This window comes from Dendrobates tinctorius, unplaced genomic scaffold (genome assembly GCF_039654945.1).
Source record: "Dendrobates tinctorius isolate UK_male_01 unplaced genomic scaffold, ASM3965494v1 ptg000367l, whole genome shotgun sequence".
Taxonomy (NCBI): domain Eukaryota; kingdom Metazoa; phylum Chordata; class Amphibia; order Anura; family Dendrobatidae; genus Dendrobates; species Dendrobates tinctorius.
Genome location: NW_027362033.1, coordinates 4,048,284 through 4,066,596, shown reverse-complemented (window position 1 = coordinate 4,066,596; position 18,313 = coordinate 4,048,284). Strand labels below are relative to the sequence as shown.

The window sequence follows — 18,313 nt, the reverse complement described above, 5'->3', positions numbered from 1 at the left end:
TAGGACCTGCCCTGTCTTCCTCGCACGTTCTTTATTCCTCTAAAACATCATACTTCATAGAAAAGGAAAACAAGAGTTTTATATTTCCAGCTTTTTAATGGTGAGTAACAAGAATGACTTTCTAGGAAGCTCAGGTTCCTCCATATTGATCGTGGTCGATCTGTATAAAAACCTGAAACTTGACATTTCTGCACTTTTCACCTGTGAACAGGAAGATTGTACTGGTAGAACAGTAACGTAAAGCCGATTAATTTTGCCTTCAGTGACGGGGCAAAGAAGGTTCTCATTCTCCTAAAACCCATCTTCTCATACATCCGCCAGGCATCAACCTGAGGATATGAGGTCTCCAAGATCACCGCCTCACAGCCTCTCTCCCGAGCAAAATCAATGACCACCCTGCACAAGGCCTTCGCAATGCCTTTGCCCCGGTATTTTCTGGGTACGGACATCCTCTTGAGTTTCACTTGTCTCTCTCCTCCGGGATGATCTGGTGGGGTCGCAGCCACCATCCCTGCAATCTCTCCTGAAGACTCCGCCACCCAAAAGCAGTAACCGTCTCTCTGAAGGTAATATTTCTGAATCTCTAACATGTCGTCACCCAGACTGTGCTGGACATATGACACGAAGATGTTCTTATTGATAAGATATAGGCATCCAATATCAGTGATCACAGCTAAAATGGACACCAGCAATGACCCAGTGATATGTGAGAATAGAAGGAACGTCACCACAAATAAGGCCCAGATGCGGGGGAGACGGAGTGAAAAATGGAAAGCTTTGACGGTGTGTTCAGTTATGCCATGAGCAAAGATCTCTCGAACTCTCTCATAGTCAGAGTCCTTGTAGAGCCGGATCCGGTATTCAGACATGATTTCCTGCAAGAGAAGAGGAACTGTGAGTTATCCTTCAGGTCATGGACTGCACATGCCCCATACAAGGGTGTGTCTATAAAACATACTGTCCCATTGCCATACAGTCTCCCGATAAATAGTGAACATTGGAGACTACGAAAGCCGTACAGAACTCTTTAGCTTCATATAGTTCTCATACGTTCCCCATAGAGGATCATACTTTGTCTGTAAAACATCCCACAATGGTCACATAATGCCATATTGTGTTCAGATGGTGACAAGAAGCACAACAAATACCAGAATAGAGCTGCAAAGTGCTAACGACTGCCCATAACCTGCCACACAGTCTTGCCATACATTGTCCCGGTACGGTATATAGTACCTCACTGGAGAGTATGGTGTCCGTTCAGACTTTACCACCAACATATTGTCTAGAGCTCACAGTTACCTCCTCACGAGGGCTCAGTCCTCAAGGGTTGCATATTAAAGTCCATGTCCTCTCCACCCTTGTGTATCAGTATGGCTGGGCTCACACGTAGCGGAACTCTCGCGGAAATTACCGCAAGAATTCCAGAATTCCATTCCGCGGTGTGAGAATCATGTGGGAATAGTGGATGAGGGCAGGTATATCTCGCCCAGATTCCTTTCCTATGTGGCCTAGTCTGGTCAGTATCGCACCTGCTTACTAATGGATAATGGGAGGTGGATATAAAAGGATGCAAGGTGGTTGTGTGAGTGTCTCAGCCTGGGACACAGAGAGCCTGTCTGTGTGAGAGACACACGTGAGTGGAAGCAGTGCCCACTGCAACTGTGGTTTGGCTGGACGGGAGAAGCCTGCCAGTTGGTAGTTAGGTTGTACTTTGTTTAGTTAGTGCCGGACAGGCAAGGATTTGTTTTATGTTTTATTTCTTTATGCATTGCTTTCACCATTAATAAACCTGACCCAGTGTCAGTTATACCCGAATCCCAGCTCTGCGCCTGAGTTTCATGCTGAACGCACGTGACCTTTGACCCCAGCAAAGGCGATCCCGGAGTGTTTTATCACATTGTGGTGGAGAATGCGGGCATCACGTTGCAAGCATGAGCATGGAGGACGTGGTGAAAGCGCTGGTACAGTCCACCGCCGTCCAGCAAGAAGCTAATCGGGTGATGATGGCCCAGCTGAAGGAGTTGGTGGACATGACAGCTACCGATCGTTCGCTTCTCCTGCAGGTGGCGCAGCGCCTGGCAAGCCTACATGAGGTTAACCTGGAAGCCGAGTCGAGAGTGATTCACGTGAGTCGGTACTGGCAGAAGATGACGACCGAAGATGACGTCAAGGCATACCTGACCACATTTGAACGGACGGCGGTACGAGAAAAATGGCCGAAGGCACGATGGGCCGGCCTGATTGCCCCGTTTCTTTCCGGTGAGGCCCAAAAGGCTTATTATGACTTAGAGCCTGAAGCTGCGCAGGACTTTGACAAACTGAAAGCCGAGATCTTGGCCCGGCTGGGAGTGACGACCGCTGTCCGTGCACAGAGAGTGCATCAATGGACTTATCAGCCGGATAAACCACCGCGGTCACAGATGTTCGACCTGATCCACGTGACGAAGAAGTGGGTAAGCCATGGAAATCCTACGACGGCAGATCAACTGGTGGATCTGGTTGAACGTTACTCCGTGGCTGGACTCCGAGACGACGTTACCCCACCTCGTTCTTCATCATCTCCACGTGGAACCGGTAAGACTGTTCCAGGGAGTTGGGGAGATGGAAAAATCCCTAAGACAGTGGGGGAGGAAAATGGGACTGCCCGCACTGCGAGGCCGAGAGTAACGAACTATGGTCTAAGCAAGGGGCCCGTTAGGTGTTTCCGATGCCAAGAGATGGGACATATTGCTGCGAACTGTCCGGTCACTACTGAACCCATGCAGTGCGACGTCACAGACTCTAAAAACCGCATGTCTAAGGTTGCACGGGTAGTGAGTGTGAATGCCGGTCAAAAGGATGCGGAAAAACACTTGTGTGATTTAACTGTTGATGGCAAAAATGTGGTGGCATTGTTAGACTCGGGAAGTGTGGTGACTCTGGTGAAGGCCAGTCTGGTGTCAGCCCCGACTGGACCATCAGACAAATTTTCTGTAACGTGTGTGCATGGAGACACCTGTTCGTACCTCACCACGGTCATATGCATTACTACTTCCTATGGGTCTGTGCAACATAAAGTGAGACTCGTCCCGGCGTTATTGCATGATGTTATCCTGGGCTGGGATTTTCCCCACTTCTGGCAATTGTGGGAGAATCAGTTGATGCCCTTGGGTAATCGTGTACATGATTCTTCTCCCAGGGCGCGTGGGGGTCCCGAACCCCTGGAAGAGGTCTCCCCGGAAGACTCGGGGGAAGAGTCTGCGGGAAATGACCTGCAGTTCCCGTTTTCAGTCATGGCGGGTGATACGGAGAAGACCGGGGAAGAGGCCGACAGCCGTCCACCTCCCCGTTTGCCGGATTTAGAAGTTCAGAAAGATGACTTCCAAAGCGAGCAAATAAAGGATCCTACCCTTTCTCAGGCTAGGACAAATGTAAAAGTGATAAACGGGGTACCCGTAGAACCTGACTCTAGGCTGGCATATCCTTACATGGTTCTGGAGAATGATTTACTCTATCAGATAGAGAAAAAGGGGGAAGGTACGGTGCAACTATTAGTCGTGCCAAAACCCTACCGGCGGCAGTTGCTGGACCTGGCCCACGGACATGTGATGGGAGGTCACCTGGGAGTCCAGAAAACCACCGAAAGGATATTACACTGTTTTGTTTGGCCAGGCATGCATCACGATATTCGTGTATATTGTGAGTCTTGTCCTGACTGCCAAGCCTCTGCACCTAAGCCCCGGTTCTGTAGCCCTTTGGTACCCCTACCTATTATTGAAGTCCCGTTTGAGAGGATTGGGATGGATTTAGTTGGACCCCTTCCACGGTCTGCACGTGGACACCAACATATCCTGGTCATCTTAGATTATGCCACTCGTTACCCTGAGGCCATCCCTTTGCGTAACACGGCCACCAAGACGATTGCCAAGGAACTGGTGCATGTGTTTAGTCGGGTCGGTATACCAAAACAGATACTCACCGACCAGGGGACCCCCTTTATGTCCAGGGTAATGAAGGAGCTCTGCCGATTGTTACAAATCGAACCGTTACGCACATCCGTGTATCACCCTCAAACAGACGGGTTGGTCAAACGGTTCAATAAAACTCTGAAGCAGATGCTGAGAAAGGTGATAGACAAGGATGGGAAGAACTGGGACTATTTACTTCCGTATTTGCTTTTTGCCATCAGGGAAGTACCCCAGTCTTCCACGGGATTCTCGCCTTTCGAGTTATTGTACGCCCGACGTCCTCGCGGACTGTTAGACGTTGCAAAAGAAACCTGGGAGGGTCAGGTCACTCCGTTTAAAACGGTGATAGATCACGTCACACAAATGCAGGACCGTATTGCGGCTGTTATGCCTATCGTCAAAGAACACATGATACAGGCTCAAGGAGCCCAAAAAAGAATCTATGATAGGGGCGCCAAGATCCGTACGTTTGCACCCGGAGATAGGGTGTTGATCCTGGTCCCCACGGTGGACAGTAAGTTCCTAGCAAAGTGGCAGGGCCCCTTTGAGATTAAGGAAAGAGTTGGTGAAGTAAACTACAAAGTATACCAGGCAGGTAAGCGGAAACCTGAACAGATTTATCATGTAAATCTGATAAAACCCTGGAAAGATCGGTCTGCCTTGTCAGCGGAGCTGGCCCGTCCCGTCTGCTCGCATACCGTACCGGAGGTACGGGTTGCAGAGACTCTCTCGGAGCGGCAAAAGACTGAGGTCAGGCAGTTTCTACTTCATAACCAAAAGTTTTTCTCAGAAAAACCAGGGCAGACTACGCTAATGAAACATGACATTGTAACGGAACCTGGTGTCACAGTTCACGTAAAGCCCTACCGAATCCCGGAAGCGCGCCGTGAAGCCGTTTCCCGAGAAGTGAAGGCAATGTTAGAGTTAGGTGTCATTGAGGAATCGCATAGTGCGTGGTCCAGCCCGATTGTGCTAATTCCTAAACCGGACGGCACCATCCGGTTCTGCAATGACTTCAGGAAACTGAATGCGGTCTCAAAATTTGATGCCTACCCTATGCCCCGGGTCGACGAGTTAATAGATCGGTTAGGAAAAGCCCGGTATATTACGACCCTAGACCTAACAAAGGGGTATTGGCAGATCCCTCTGGTGGAGGCTGCCAGAGAAAAGACGGCATTTGCTACGCCGGAAGGTTTATTTCAGTATGTGTATATGCCGTTTGGACTGCACGGGGCACCGGCGACCTTCCAGAGACTGATGGATCGAGTCTTGAGGCCACATAGGCGGTACGCTTCGGCCTATTTGGATGACATTGTCATTTACAGCTTGGACTGGGAGACTCATCTCCAGAAAGTACAAGCTGTGATTGACGACCTGTGGGAGGCAGGTCTAACCGCGAACCCCAAGAAATGTCACATCGGGCTAGAAGAAGCCCGGTATTTGGGGTATGTAATTGGGAGGGGTGTTGTTAAACCCCAGGTTGATAAGATGCAGGCGGTTCAGGACTGGCCACAACCTGTCAACAAGAAGCAGGTGCAAGCCTTCCTGGGGATCGCCGGCTATTATCGCCGGTTCATACCCAATTTTGCAGCCATCGCTACCCCCCTGACGGATCTTACAAAAGGGAAAGACTCCGTCATGATTAAATGGAATTTAGCGGCTGAAGAATCCTTCCATAGCCTAAAACGGGCACTTTGCTCTCAGCCCGTACTGGTGACTCCAGACTTCCGCAGCGAGTTTGTGGTACAAACGGATGCCTCTGATACCGGTATCGGGGCTGTACTCTCACAAGCGAGGGACGGAGTGGAACACCCAGTCCTCTATCTCAGCAGGAAGCTGAATAAACACGAGCAAAGGTATGCAGTCGTAGAAAAAGAGTGCCTCGCCATTAAGTGGGCTCTAGAGGCCCTGAAATATTACCTGGTGGGCCGAAAGTTCAGGCTGATCACTGACCATGCCCCTCTCAAGTGGATGCACTTGAACAAGGAACGGAATAGCCGGGTGACCCGGTGGTTCCTTGCCCTGCAGGCCTACACTTTTACTGTGGAGCACCGCCCAGGGGTACAGATGGGAAATGCAGATGCTCTGTCCCGAGTGCACTGTTTGGCGGGTGTCATTGCTCGACCAGAGTGGTCTGAGCAGAGGGGGGGATATGTGAGAATCATGTGGGAATAGTGGATGAGGGCAGGTATATCTCGCCCAGATTCCTCTCCTATGTGGCCTAGTCTGGTCAGTATCGCACCTGCTTACTAATGAATAATGGGAGGTGGATATAAAAGGATGCAAGGTGGTTGTGTGAGTGTCTCAGCCTGGGAACACAGAGAGCCTGTCTGTGTGAGAGACACACGTGAGTGAGAGCAGTGCCCACTGCAACTGTGGTTTGGCTGGACGGGAGAAGCCCGCCAGTTGGTAGTTAGGTTGTACTTTGTTTAGTTAGTGCCGGACAGGCAAGGATTTGTTTTATGTTTTATTTCTTTATGCATTGCTTTCACCATTAATAAACCTGACCCAGTGTCAGTTATACCCGAATCCCAGCTCTGCGCCTGAGTTTCATGCTGAACGCACGTGACCTTTGACCCCAGCAAAGGCGATCCCGGAGTGTTTTATCACAGCGGGAAAATCGCATTTTAAATTCCAGCGGAAAAACTAGCATTTTGCAAGCGTAATTAGCTTGCAGAATTGCTAGCGTTTTCCAAGCGATATAGAGCATCACTTGGAGAACTGATTGACAGGTTGGTCACACTCGTCATACATAGTGTTTGACGAGTGTGACCAACTTTTTACTATTGAGGCCGCCTATACGGCCTCAATAGTAAAAGATAGAATGTAAATAATAATAATATTTTTTTTTTGTTATTCTCACCTTCCGACGTCCCGCGCAGCCTTCCCGCCTCTCTCCACGCTCCCGGTCCAAGTAATCCTTTGTGACAATTACCGCGATGACGTCTGTTCTCGCGGGATCGCGACGTCTTGTGGTAATTTGCGATGACGTCGCGCGAACGACCACGAGACTTCGTGATCCCGCGAGAATGGACGTCATCGCTCGCAAAGGCTTACTGGGACCGAGAGAGTGTAGAGAGACGGGAAGGCTGCGCGGGACGTCGGAAGGTGAGAATAACAATATTTTTTATTTTAAATTCTATTTTTTACAGGGATATGGTACCCAGAGCCCGGAGGACAGTCTCCTCTCCTCCACCCCCTGGGTACCATTCGCAAATGTTCTGCTTACTTCTCGCATGGTGTGCACAGCCACATGCGGGAAGTAAGCGGAACAATGCATTCCTAAGGGTGTAGGATCGCCGCGATTCCGCGAAATTAATGAGCATGCTGCGTTTTTTACCGTGAAGCGATTCCGCCGCGGTAAAAACCGCAGCATTAGCACAGCATTGCGGAATCCCATAGGAATGCATGGGATGCTTATTTTTCACGTTTTTGCGGCAAAATCACGCGGTTAAAACCGTCGCGGAAACGCGAAAAAAACGCCACGTGTGAACTCAGCCTAAGGCTATGTGCACACGGTACGGATTCTGCTGCGTTTCCCCAGCGGTTTTGGCCCTGCGGAAACGCAGCAGTTCTATGGGTTTTCAAAAACGCTGTGCTGACGGTGCGGTTTTTTTCCGCACGGTTTTGCTGCAGTTTAGAAACCGCAGCATGTCAATTGTTTGGGCGGTTTCCGCAGCGGTTTCACACCTTTAACATAGTAGAGGTGTGAAACCGCAGGGCAAACCGCAGACCAAACCGCAGGAAATCCGCAGGTCACTTTACCTGCGGTTCCGCGCGGAAAAAAACCGCAGGTGAATCTGCAACGTGTGCACATAGCCTTAAGGGGTGGTGAGCAGAAGATGCACCCACTCAAGATCTCACACTATTTAGGCTGAGTTCACACATGGCGTTTTTTTCGCGTTTCCACGGCGGTTTTAACCGCGCGATTTTGCCGCGAAAATAAGCATCCCATGCATTCCTATGGGATTCCGCAATGCTGTGCTAATGCTGCGTTTTTTAACGCAGCGGAATCGCTTCACTGTAAAAAAACGCAGCATGCTCATTAATTTCGCGGAATTGCAGCGATCTCGCACCCATAGGAATGCATTGTTCTGCTTACTTTCCGCATGTGGCTGTGCCAACCATGCGAAAAGTAAGCAGAACATTTGCGGATGGTACCCACCGTCCGGAGGAGAGGAGACTGTCCTCCGGGCTCTGGGTACCATATCCCTGTAAAAAGTAGAATTTAAAATAAAAAATATTGTTATTCTCACCTTCCGACGTCCCGCGCAGCCTTCCCGCCTCTCTCCACGCTCCCGGTCCCACACTATGTTTGACGAGTGTGACCAACCTGTCAATCAGTTCTCCAAGTGATGCTCCAGATCGCTTGGAAAACGCTAGCAATTCTGCAAGCTAATTACATTTGCAAAATGCTAGTTTTTCCGCGGGAAAATCGCGGGAATTTAAAATGCGATTTTCCCGCGGAATGGAATTCCGGAATTCTCGCGGTAATTTCCGCGAGAGTTCCGCTACGTGTGAACCCAGCCTTACAAGTAAATGTCACCATCTGCTGGTCTGACTGGACAGGCAGGAACTGAAGGATTGCAAAAAAGGAGAAGGAGTGTTTGCTTTTCAAAAATGCATACAAAATGGAATTAATACAATTGGACAAACAATAACATAACATGCAAAAAGTGCAAATAAGGACACGCAGTAGTGATACCCAGTGTATAAACTCAGAGTCACCAACTGTTAGAATTCATCATTACGTGACAAGATAAGACGTGCCGTATAAATATATATATGTTATTGTTTGTCCAATAGTGTCAATAAAATATTGTATGCATTTTTTAAAAAATCTCACAAGTTGCTATGAGACTGGGTTTCTGTCTAACAGGAACTGAAGGATGAAGTGTTTCCCGAGGGAAGAGTTTGAAGAGGGCGCCGGATCAGGTGTCAGCTGTGGTGCAGTTGCTATATATAAAAGGCCGGGATGATAACGGAGGGATGCAGTTGGTGCCAGGATATGAAAGGAAGAGTATGTGTACACAGCGGAACAGGTTTGTGGCTAACACTACAGTAGAAGTAGCTGAGAGCCATCTGATCCTGGAGAAGACCAGACTTCTCAGGTCAAGTGCTGAACACCAGACTTCTCAGGTCAAGTGCCGAAGACCAGACTTCTCAGGTCAAGTGCCGAAGACCAGACTTCTCAGGTCAAGTGCTGAAGACCAGACTTCTCAGGTAAAGTACTGAAGACCAGACTTCATAGGTCAAGTGCCAAAGACCAGACTTCTTCAGGTCAAGTGCTGAAGACCAGACTTCTCAGGTAAAGTACTGAAGACCAGACTTCTCAGGTCATGTACCAAAGATCAGACTTCTCAGGTAATGTGCTGAAGACCAGACTTCTCATGTAAAGTATTGAAGGTATGAGACTGGGTTTCTGTTTAACAGGAACTGAAGGATGAAGTGTTTCCCGAGGGAAGAGTTTGAAGAGGGCGCCGGATCAGGTGACGGCTGTGGTGCAGTTGCTATATATAAAAGGCCGGGATGATAACGGAGGGATGCAGTTGGTGCCAGGATATGAAAGGAAGAGTATGTGTAAACAGCACAACAGGTTTGTGGCTAACACTACAGTAGAAGTAGCTGAGAGCCATCCGATCCTGGAGACAACCAGACTTATCAGGTCAAGTGCTGAAGACCAGACTTCTCAGGTCAAGTGCCGAAGACCAGACTTCTTAGGTAAAGTATTGGAGACCAGACTTCTCAGGTAATGTGCTGAAGACCAGACTTCTCATGTAAAGTATTGAAGGTATGAGACTGGGTGTCTGTCTAACAGGAACTGAAGGATGAAGTGTTTCCCGAGGGAAGAGTTTGAAGAGGGCGCCGGATCAGGTGACGGCTGTGGTGCAGTTGCTATATATAAAAGGCCGGGATGATAACGGAGGGATGCAGTTGGTGCCAGGATATGAAAGGAAGAGTATGTGTAAACAGCGGAACAGGTTTGTGGCTAACACTACAGTAGAAGTAGCTGAGAGCCATCTGATCCTGGAGAAGACCAGACTTCTTCAGGTCAAGTGCCGAAGACCAGACTTCTCAGGTAAAGTACCGAAGACCAGACTTCTCAGGTCATGTACCGAAGACCAGACTTCTCAGGTAAAGTACTGAAGACCAGACTTCATAGGTCAAGTGCCAAAGACCAGACTTCTTCAGGTCAAGTGCTGAAGACCAGACTTCTCAGGTCATGTACCGAAGACCAGACTTCTCAGGTAAAGTACTGTAGACCAGACTTGTTCAGGTCAAGTGCCAAAGACCAGACTTGTTCAGGTCAAGTCCCGAAGACCAGACTTAGACCAGACTTCTCAGGTAAAGTACTGAAGACCAGACTTCTCAGGTCATGTACCGAAGACCAGACTTCTCAGGTAAAGTACTGAAGACCAGACTTCTCAGGTCATGTACCGAAGACCAGACTTCTCAGGTAAAGTACTGAAGACCAGACTTGTTCAGGTCAAGTGCTGAAGACCTGACTTGTTCAGGTCAATTGCAGAAGACCAGGCTTCTCAGGTCATGTGCCGAAGACCAGGCTTCTCAGGTCATGTGCCGAACACCAGACTTCTCAGGTCATGTGCCGAACACCAGACTTCTCAGGTCATGTGCCGAAGACCAGACTTCTCAGGTCATGTGCCGAAGACCAGACTTCTCAGGTCATGTGCCGAAGACCAGACTTCTCAGGTCATGTGCCGAAGACCAGACTTCTCAGGTCATGTGCCGAAGACCAGACTTCTCAGGTCATGTGCCGAAGACCAGACTTCTCAGGTCAAGTGCCGAAGACCAGACTTCTCAGGTCATGTGCGCAAGACCAGATTTCTCAGGTCATGTGCCGAAGACCAGACTTCTCAGGTCAAGCGCTGAAAGCCAAACACTGATCACCAGACAGAGAGGAACGAAGAATAAAAGAAGTTCAGTGTAGCGGGCCATCGCTTCCTGTGCAGAGGTATGTACTACTTGGGAAATGTTTCTACCTTGAATTGGACTTGCACCATGGTCCCTATAGGCCCTCCATGCAATAGTGTGGAATCATCTATCTGTATATTGAATTGTAGAATTGAGCGAAACGGGTCAAAAAATTTCAAAAGTCGCCGACTTTTGGTAAAGTCGGGTTTCATGAAACGAAACCCGACCCTAGGGTGAGGTCGGCCACGAGCTCGGCGACTTTAGCGCCAAAGTCGCATTTCAAAAGTTTGTTTTCCACCCTTTTCCAGCCAATCAGGATCCACGGACACTGTGGGCAACGTGATGACATAGGCAGGGGTCACCACCATCTTTGAGAAGGGCATGCAAGTGATTGGCTTGCTTTGGGGGGCGTCACAGGGGGTATAAAAGGGCGTGCACGCCGACCGCCATGTTACTCATGCTGATCTCAGAATAGGGAGAGCTGCTGCTGCTGCTGATTCTGTAGGGAGAGCGTTAGGCAGAGAAGAAGACACCAAAAACTGCTGCTGCTAGCGATTTTGCCTGTACAACACACCAGTCACTGTGTGTGCAGTGCAAGGGGAGGCTATATTTTGCTGGATCAGCTGTGTTGGTTCTTAGGCTGCCTTATAAGGCTTCCTGAGAGCTGCATTGCTGTTTTCCCACTGCTCTGCAAACTGCTTTTTTAAAAGCAATCCAAATTTTTTTTTTTTGCCCTGGTGAGGTACTGAGCGTGCATTTTTTCACACCATACAGCGATGTACGCTCCTCACACAGTACCGTGTAACGGCTGTTATCACGGCCACAGTGAAGCTATCTGTGTGTGACTCTGTAAGAATAAGTCGTGGACATGTTCCGTTCTTACAGACCTCCACCTTCTAGTTTTGTCTGTTTTTCAAACAGTTAAGTAGATTTGCTGTTTGATCACATTCAAAACTATAGAGAGACAGCGTGTGTCAGACCGTATACTTAAAAACACGGAGCTTGACAATTTTACGGACACCGGACAGCGGTGTACGTGCACGCTCCTCTCTCAGTATCGTGTAACGCCTGTTATCACGGCCACAGTGAAACTATCTGTGTGTGACTCTGTAAGAATAAGTCGAGGACATGTTCCGTTCTTACAGACCTACACTCTAGGGAGATTCCTATTCTGCCCAATTCTATATACACCTTGTAGTTTGTCATACACTAGCCAATTTCTGCCTGTGACATAGCGGTGTGATATTCACTGGGCCTCACACAATCCAACAGTGTCCACAAGTGTGTTCAGAAATTCTTCATCTCCCCTGTCCTATAGTGACATTTTTCACACCTGCGACACTGAGCCTGTGACATAGCGGTGTGATATTCACTGGGCCTCACACAATCCAACAATGTCCACAAGTGTGTTCAGAAATTCTACATCTCCCCTGTCCTATAGTGACATTTTTCACACTTGCGACATTGAGCCTGTGACATAGCGGTGTGATATTCACTGGGCCTCACACAATCCAACAATGTCCACAAGTGTGTTCAGAAATTCTACATCTTCCCTGTCCTATAGTGACATTTTTCACACCTGCGACACTGAGCCTGTGACATAGCGGTGTGATATTCACTGGGCCTCACACAATCCAACAATGTCCACAAGTGTGTTCAGAAATTCTACATCTCCCCTGTCCTATAGTGACATTTTTCACACCTGCGACACTGAGCCTGTGACATAGAGGTGTGATATTCACTGGGCCTCACACAATCCAACAGTGTCCACAAGTGTGTTCAGAAATTCTACATCTCCCCTGTCCTATAGTGACATTTTTCACACCTGCGACACTGAGCCTGTGACATAGCGGTGTGATATTCACTGGGCCTCACACAATCCAACAGTGTCCACAAGTGTGTTCAGAAATTCTACATCTCCCCTGTCCTATAGTGACATTTTTCACACCTGCGACATTGAGCCTGTGACATAGCGGTGTGATATTCACTGGGCCTCACACAATCCAACAGTGTCCACAAGTGTGTTCAGAAATTCTACATCTGCCCTGTCCTATAGTGACATTTTTCACACCTGCGACATTGAGCCTGTGACATAGCGGTGTGATATTCACTGGGCCTCACACAATCCAACAGTGTCCACAAGTGTGTTCAGAAATTCTACATCTCCCCTGACCTATAGTGACATTTTTCACACCTGCGACATTGAGCCTGTGACATAGCGGTGTGATATTCACTGGGCCTCACACAATCCAACAGTGTCCACAAGTGTGTTCAGGAATTCTACATCTCCCCTGTCCTATAGTGACATTTTTCACACCTGTGACATTGAGCCTGTGACATAGCGGTGTGATATTCACTGGGCCTCACACAATCCAACAGTGTCCACAAGTGTGTTCAGAAATTCTACATCTCCCCTGTCCTATATACACCTTGTACCTTGTTTTACATTACTATATAGTTTGTGGGATTTTGTGTACATTTTTACCAAAAATGAGGAAGGCTGGTGGAAGAGGCCGTGGAATTGGGCGGGGGTTGCCAGCTGGTAATGATGGTGTTGGTGGTGGATCTGATGGTAGTGGCAAAAGCAAAATAGGACCGAATGCAGGAGGTGTTGAGCCTGCGTCATCGTCTGGCTCCACAAGGCCTCGAAGGCTTAGTTTTCTAGGAGTTGGCAAACCGCTTTTAAAGCCAGAGCTTCAGGAAAAAGTTTTGGCTTACATTGCTGACTCATCCTCCAGCTCTATCGCCTCCTCTTCTGAAGTTGTAAAAAATAAAAGCACTGAGTCGTCATTGGAGGCTCATGTTCATGAACCACACCTTTCCTTGTGTCCTTCACCCCAACCAAGATTGAAGGATGACGCAGGCCATACAACTGATTACTCCATGGAGCTGTTTTCACATACCATGCCTGGATTATCAAGTGAAATGGTGAATTACCCAGGCCAAGATGAATCTGACATGGAGTGCACTGATGCACAGCCACTGATAGATGATTCTGCTGGTACATTCACTCAGAGCACTACATTGTCCTCGCAGTGTACAGAGCCAGATTCTGACCCTGATGAGACTCAGGTGCCCCTTACCGCATACAATACCACCATACACGGTGACACAGAGGAAGGTGCACATGACATTGAAGAGGAGGTGATGGATGACCCAGATTGGCATCCATTGGGGGAAGAGGGTGATGCTTCCAATAGCTCAGATGAGGAGGAGGAGCATCCACAGCAGATATCGACATCGCCACAGCTGTTATCTGGCAGGCCCGGAGCACTCCAAAGACAGGTTCCAAAAATCAAAAGAGTTGCTGGACAGCTTGTCCAGACGGTCAAAATAGCACAGCGTGCTAGGCCGCAAAATGTCTTCCAAAGTAGGAAGAGTGCAGTGTGGCACTTTTTTGAACAAAATCCTCATGATCAGGGCAAGGTTATCTGTAAGAAGTGCGCAAAGACCTTTAGCCGAGGGAAAAATCTGAAAAATTTGAATACCAGTTGCATGCTTAGACATTTAACCAGCATGCACTTGCAAGCATGGACACAACACCAAACCTCAAGTACCACATGTGCAACTGATCACAAAGAAGGTAGTCAGCAACGCTACATTGTTTCCCCCACTGTAAGCCCACCGGTTAGCACAGCAGCAAATGTTGAGGTGTCGTTGCAAGGCCAAAGCAGTCAGGGAATCCCACTGTTATATCAACGAAAGACTGAATCTAGGCCATCAGAAAGAACACCAACTCCATCACCATCATCAACCCTCTCTCAGTCCACCCTGTCCACCGCTAGTTCCACCATATGCAGCTCTCAAATCCAGCTCACCTTCCAGAGACTATGAGTAGGTCAAGAAAGTACTCAGTCTCTCATCCGCGTACACTGGGTTTGAACGCCCACATTGCCAAACTAATCTCGTTAGAGATGATGCCCTATCGGTTGGTGGAAAGCGCAGCTTTCCGCGAACTCATGGCCTATGCAGTACCACGCTATGACCTACCCAGGCGCCACTTTTCTCGCAAAGCCATCCCAGCCCTCCACCATCATGTGAAAGACCGCATTGTCCATGCACTCAAGCAGTCAGTGAGTGGAAAGGTGCACCTCACAACAGATGCATGGTCCAGTCGGCATGGCCAGGGCCGTTACGTGTCCATCACTGCGCACTGCGGAGGTGCTGGCCGAGTACTTTCAGCGACAAACTGAGTCATGGCTGGGCAGTATACATCTTGAGGCAGGCAAGGTAGTGATAACGGCCGTAATTTTGTGGCAGCCATAGCCCTTTCAAAACTCAGCCATATACTTTGCTTGGCTCACACCTTGAACCTGGTGGTGCAGTACTTCCTCAACAATTATCCGGAGTTAACAGCCCTGCTCCAGAAGGTGCGAAGACTGTGCGCGCACATCCACCGGTCGCCTGTACACTCCATTCGTATGCAGAAGCTGCAGCGATCGCTCCACCTTCCCAACCACCGCCTCATTATCGACATTGCAACAAGGTGGAACTCCACCCTGCACATGGTTGAGCGGCTGTGCGAACAGAGGCAGGCCATAATGCATTTGTGGGAGGATACACGGCCAGGCACTTTGAGAGCAGACATGGAGTTGACAGGTGTGCAGTGGTCGAAGCTGAAAGACCTCTGTAAAGTCCTTCAGTGTTTTGAGGAATGCACATGGCTGGTGAGCGCAGACGACGCCATCCTAAGCATGAGCATCCCACTTATGCGTCTGCTCATGCAAACTTTGATGCACCTTAAGGAGCAGGCGTCTGCAGCCAATGTTGACGAGGAGGAAGAGGAGGAGGGAATCCTTGATGACATTCAGCCATTGTCTGCTCAGGGATCTCTCCTGGACGAGGTGGAGGAGGAAGAAGAGCAGGAGGAGGATGATGATGGGGATGATTACTTAAGGGTGGAGGATGCATCTCGTGGGGCAAGTGAAAATGTTGTCGTGGCAAGGTCTGGTACAGGGTTTGTGCGTGACTGGAGGGATGTGGATTTGCCAGAAAGTGCTCCTCCAACCAGCACTCGCAGTGCATCATTGACACCGGGAACATTGGCCCACATGTCAGATTATGCCTTGCAGATCCTAAAAAGGGACCCCCGCATTGCCAAAATGATGAACGATGACGACTACTGGTTGGCCAGCATCCTGGCAAATTACAAAACATCATGCCACACGAGAACCTTGACCTAATATTGGCTAATAAACAAGCAACTCTGGTAAACCGGTTGGTTGAGGCATTCCCAGCACACAGCAGCGGTGATGGTTCTCACACGAGCCGTACGGGCCGGGGTCAGCTTGGCAGAGGTGTTCGTGGTGCACACAGCAGAAGTGGCGTTGGAGACAGGGGTTTCATGACAATGTTGTGGAGTGATTTTTCCAGTACCGCTCACACAACTGGTAATACTGCATCGATGGAACGTGACAGGAGACAGCAGTTGTCAACTATGGTTACAAACTACTTTTCCTCCCATATCGATGTTCTCCCACACAGGTCATTCCCCTTTGACTATTGGGCCGCTAAACTGGACACCTGGCCTGAATTGGCACAATATGTCTTACAGGAGCTCGCTTGCCCAGCTGCAAGTGTGCTATCGGAAAGAGTCTTCAGTGCAGCTGGATCAATCCTGACAGAAAAAAGGACACGTCTGTCAACCCAAAATGTGGATGATCTAACCTTCATTAAAATGAACCATGCATGGGTTTCCAAGGATTTTGTCCCACCTTCCCTTGATGACACATAGGTTGCCAGAAAAATGGCTTGCTTTGGTCCTCCTCCTATTCCGCGAACTTGACCTATTTCGCCTTTTGCAGCAGCTGAATGTCCCACATCAACATATGCCACTTTGTAAACCTCCATAACTGGGCTGCACCCCCCCATGGCCGGGGTCACCACCTAGCGCACGACACCGTGCGAGTGCCGTTGCCCTGGACAGGTGGGTAGGCCGACTCTTGGGCGCGGGCACTGGCACAGGGTCCCTTGTAGTGCAATCAAGTGTCTCTGACGGTGGTGGTGCACACCCGCCGTCAGACACACCGCCGTACTATGAGGGGCCCAGTGCCAGTACCGACGCCTACGAGTGTGCCCCCCTTGCTTGGGCAGGGCCCCAGCATTTGCAATGATTACCTCTCCCTGCTCCTCCGCTGTGTAGTCTGGGCTGTCAAATCCTTCACTGGGAGTGCCACTACAAATTGATTGAACTGAAAGATGATGGTTAAGATGCAGCTATGCCCTGTCCTGCTGGCCAGGCTCTAGCTCCAGATGATCAATGGCTTCCATTTCTTATGGACGTCGACTCACAATTACATGCAGTGGTGGTTTATCATCAGCTTTCACAGTTTTCCTACTCACAAACGTGTGACATTCCGGCGCACATTTTAAAATGTGCCCTCTCATGCCAATCAAATAGAATCGCCTATGGCCTGTGGCTTCTGTCTTTTGCACTCCAAAGTTACGTGACAGATCATGATAGCCAGTGAGCACCATGTTTACATCGCTCCCTGTGATAAAAATTTGATTGAGATGAGTAACAGTGATGGAATCAACGGAAGTGCGATACAGCAAGACTTTATTCACAAAAAAATTTTTTCACTGTCTCAACACACAAATTAATTGAGGGTCAGCATCGCCTATGAGAATTGTGACGGAAGTTTTTCCCATGAATAGTAATTCCTAGATTTCTGCAATCACTAGCCTTTATGTCAGTAATTGTATGCATCTCATTTCCTATTGCGGAGAGGCTGGACTGTATTACTGAGACAGAAATATATATGAAGATTTAAAAATAACACCAAAAGTATATAGTTGTGTACGCCTCAAATGCATTTCCTTTTTTCCACTTTTTAGATTGCTGTGTAATCCATACTGAGAACACGGAGATTTTACATGTTTAAACCAGGGCTGTGGAGTCGGAGTCGGAGTCGGTGCTCATTTTGGTGGAGTCGGAGTCGGAGTTGGAGTCTGTATAAAATGGACCGACTCCGACTCCTAAAATATATAATAAATTGGGTACAGTAATTCAATGCAGGATGTGCTGAATATTTTTTATAGGAGTTTGGGAAAGTTATGAAATGTCCTATAAATGACTGTTCTATTCCTGATCTAAGGCTACATTCACACACAGCGTTTTTCCTGTGTTTTTTGAGGATACGTTTTTCAGCTGCAAAAGTTGATCATCTTTTTAAAAAACTGCATCACCTGAAAGGTTTTTGAGCTCATAGATAATGTTTTCAATAGCAAAAGCAGATTAGAAATCTGCTCTATCTATATATCCATTTATCCATATCTGTCTATCCATATCGTATCTGTACCAAAAAGAATGAAAACCGGGTAGTACACCAATATATATTCTGTTCTATCTAAATATCTTGATTATTGGATCATAAAAATGATTAAATGTCTGAGGTTCACATTGTACTACAATAAATTTTTCACTTAAATAT

At 48.4% G+C, this 18,313-nt stretch overlaps 1 protein-coding gene across 1 annotated transcript in view; it reads right to left on the bottom strand.

Moving 5' to 3' along the window:
• Window positions 1-76: 76 nt before the first annotated feature.
• The window catches only part of LOC141075704 (probable N-acetyltransferase camello), a 69,595-nt gene continuing 51,358 nt past the window's right edge, over window positions 77-18,313 (bottom strand). Inside the window, exon 3 of the mRNA XM_073562836.1 lies at window positions 77-875. Coding sequence (XP_073418937.1) covers window positions 198-869 — 672 coding nt within the window. The 5' untranslated portion in view covers window positions 870-875 and the 3' untranslated portion in view covers window positions 77-197. The remainder of the gene's footprint in view (window positions 876-18,313) is intronic.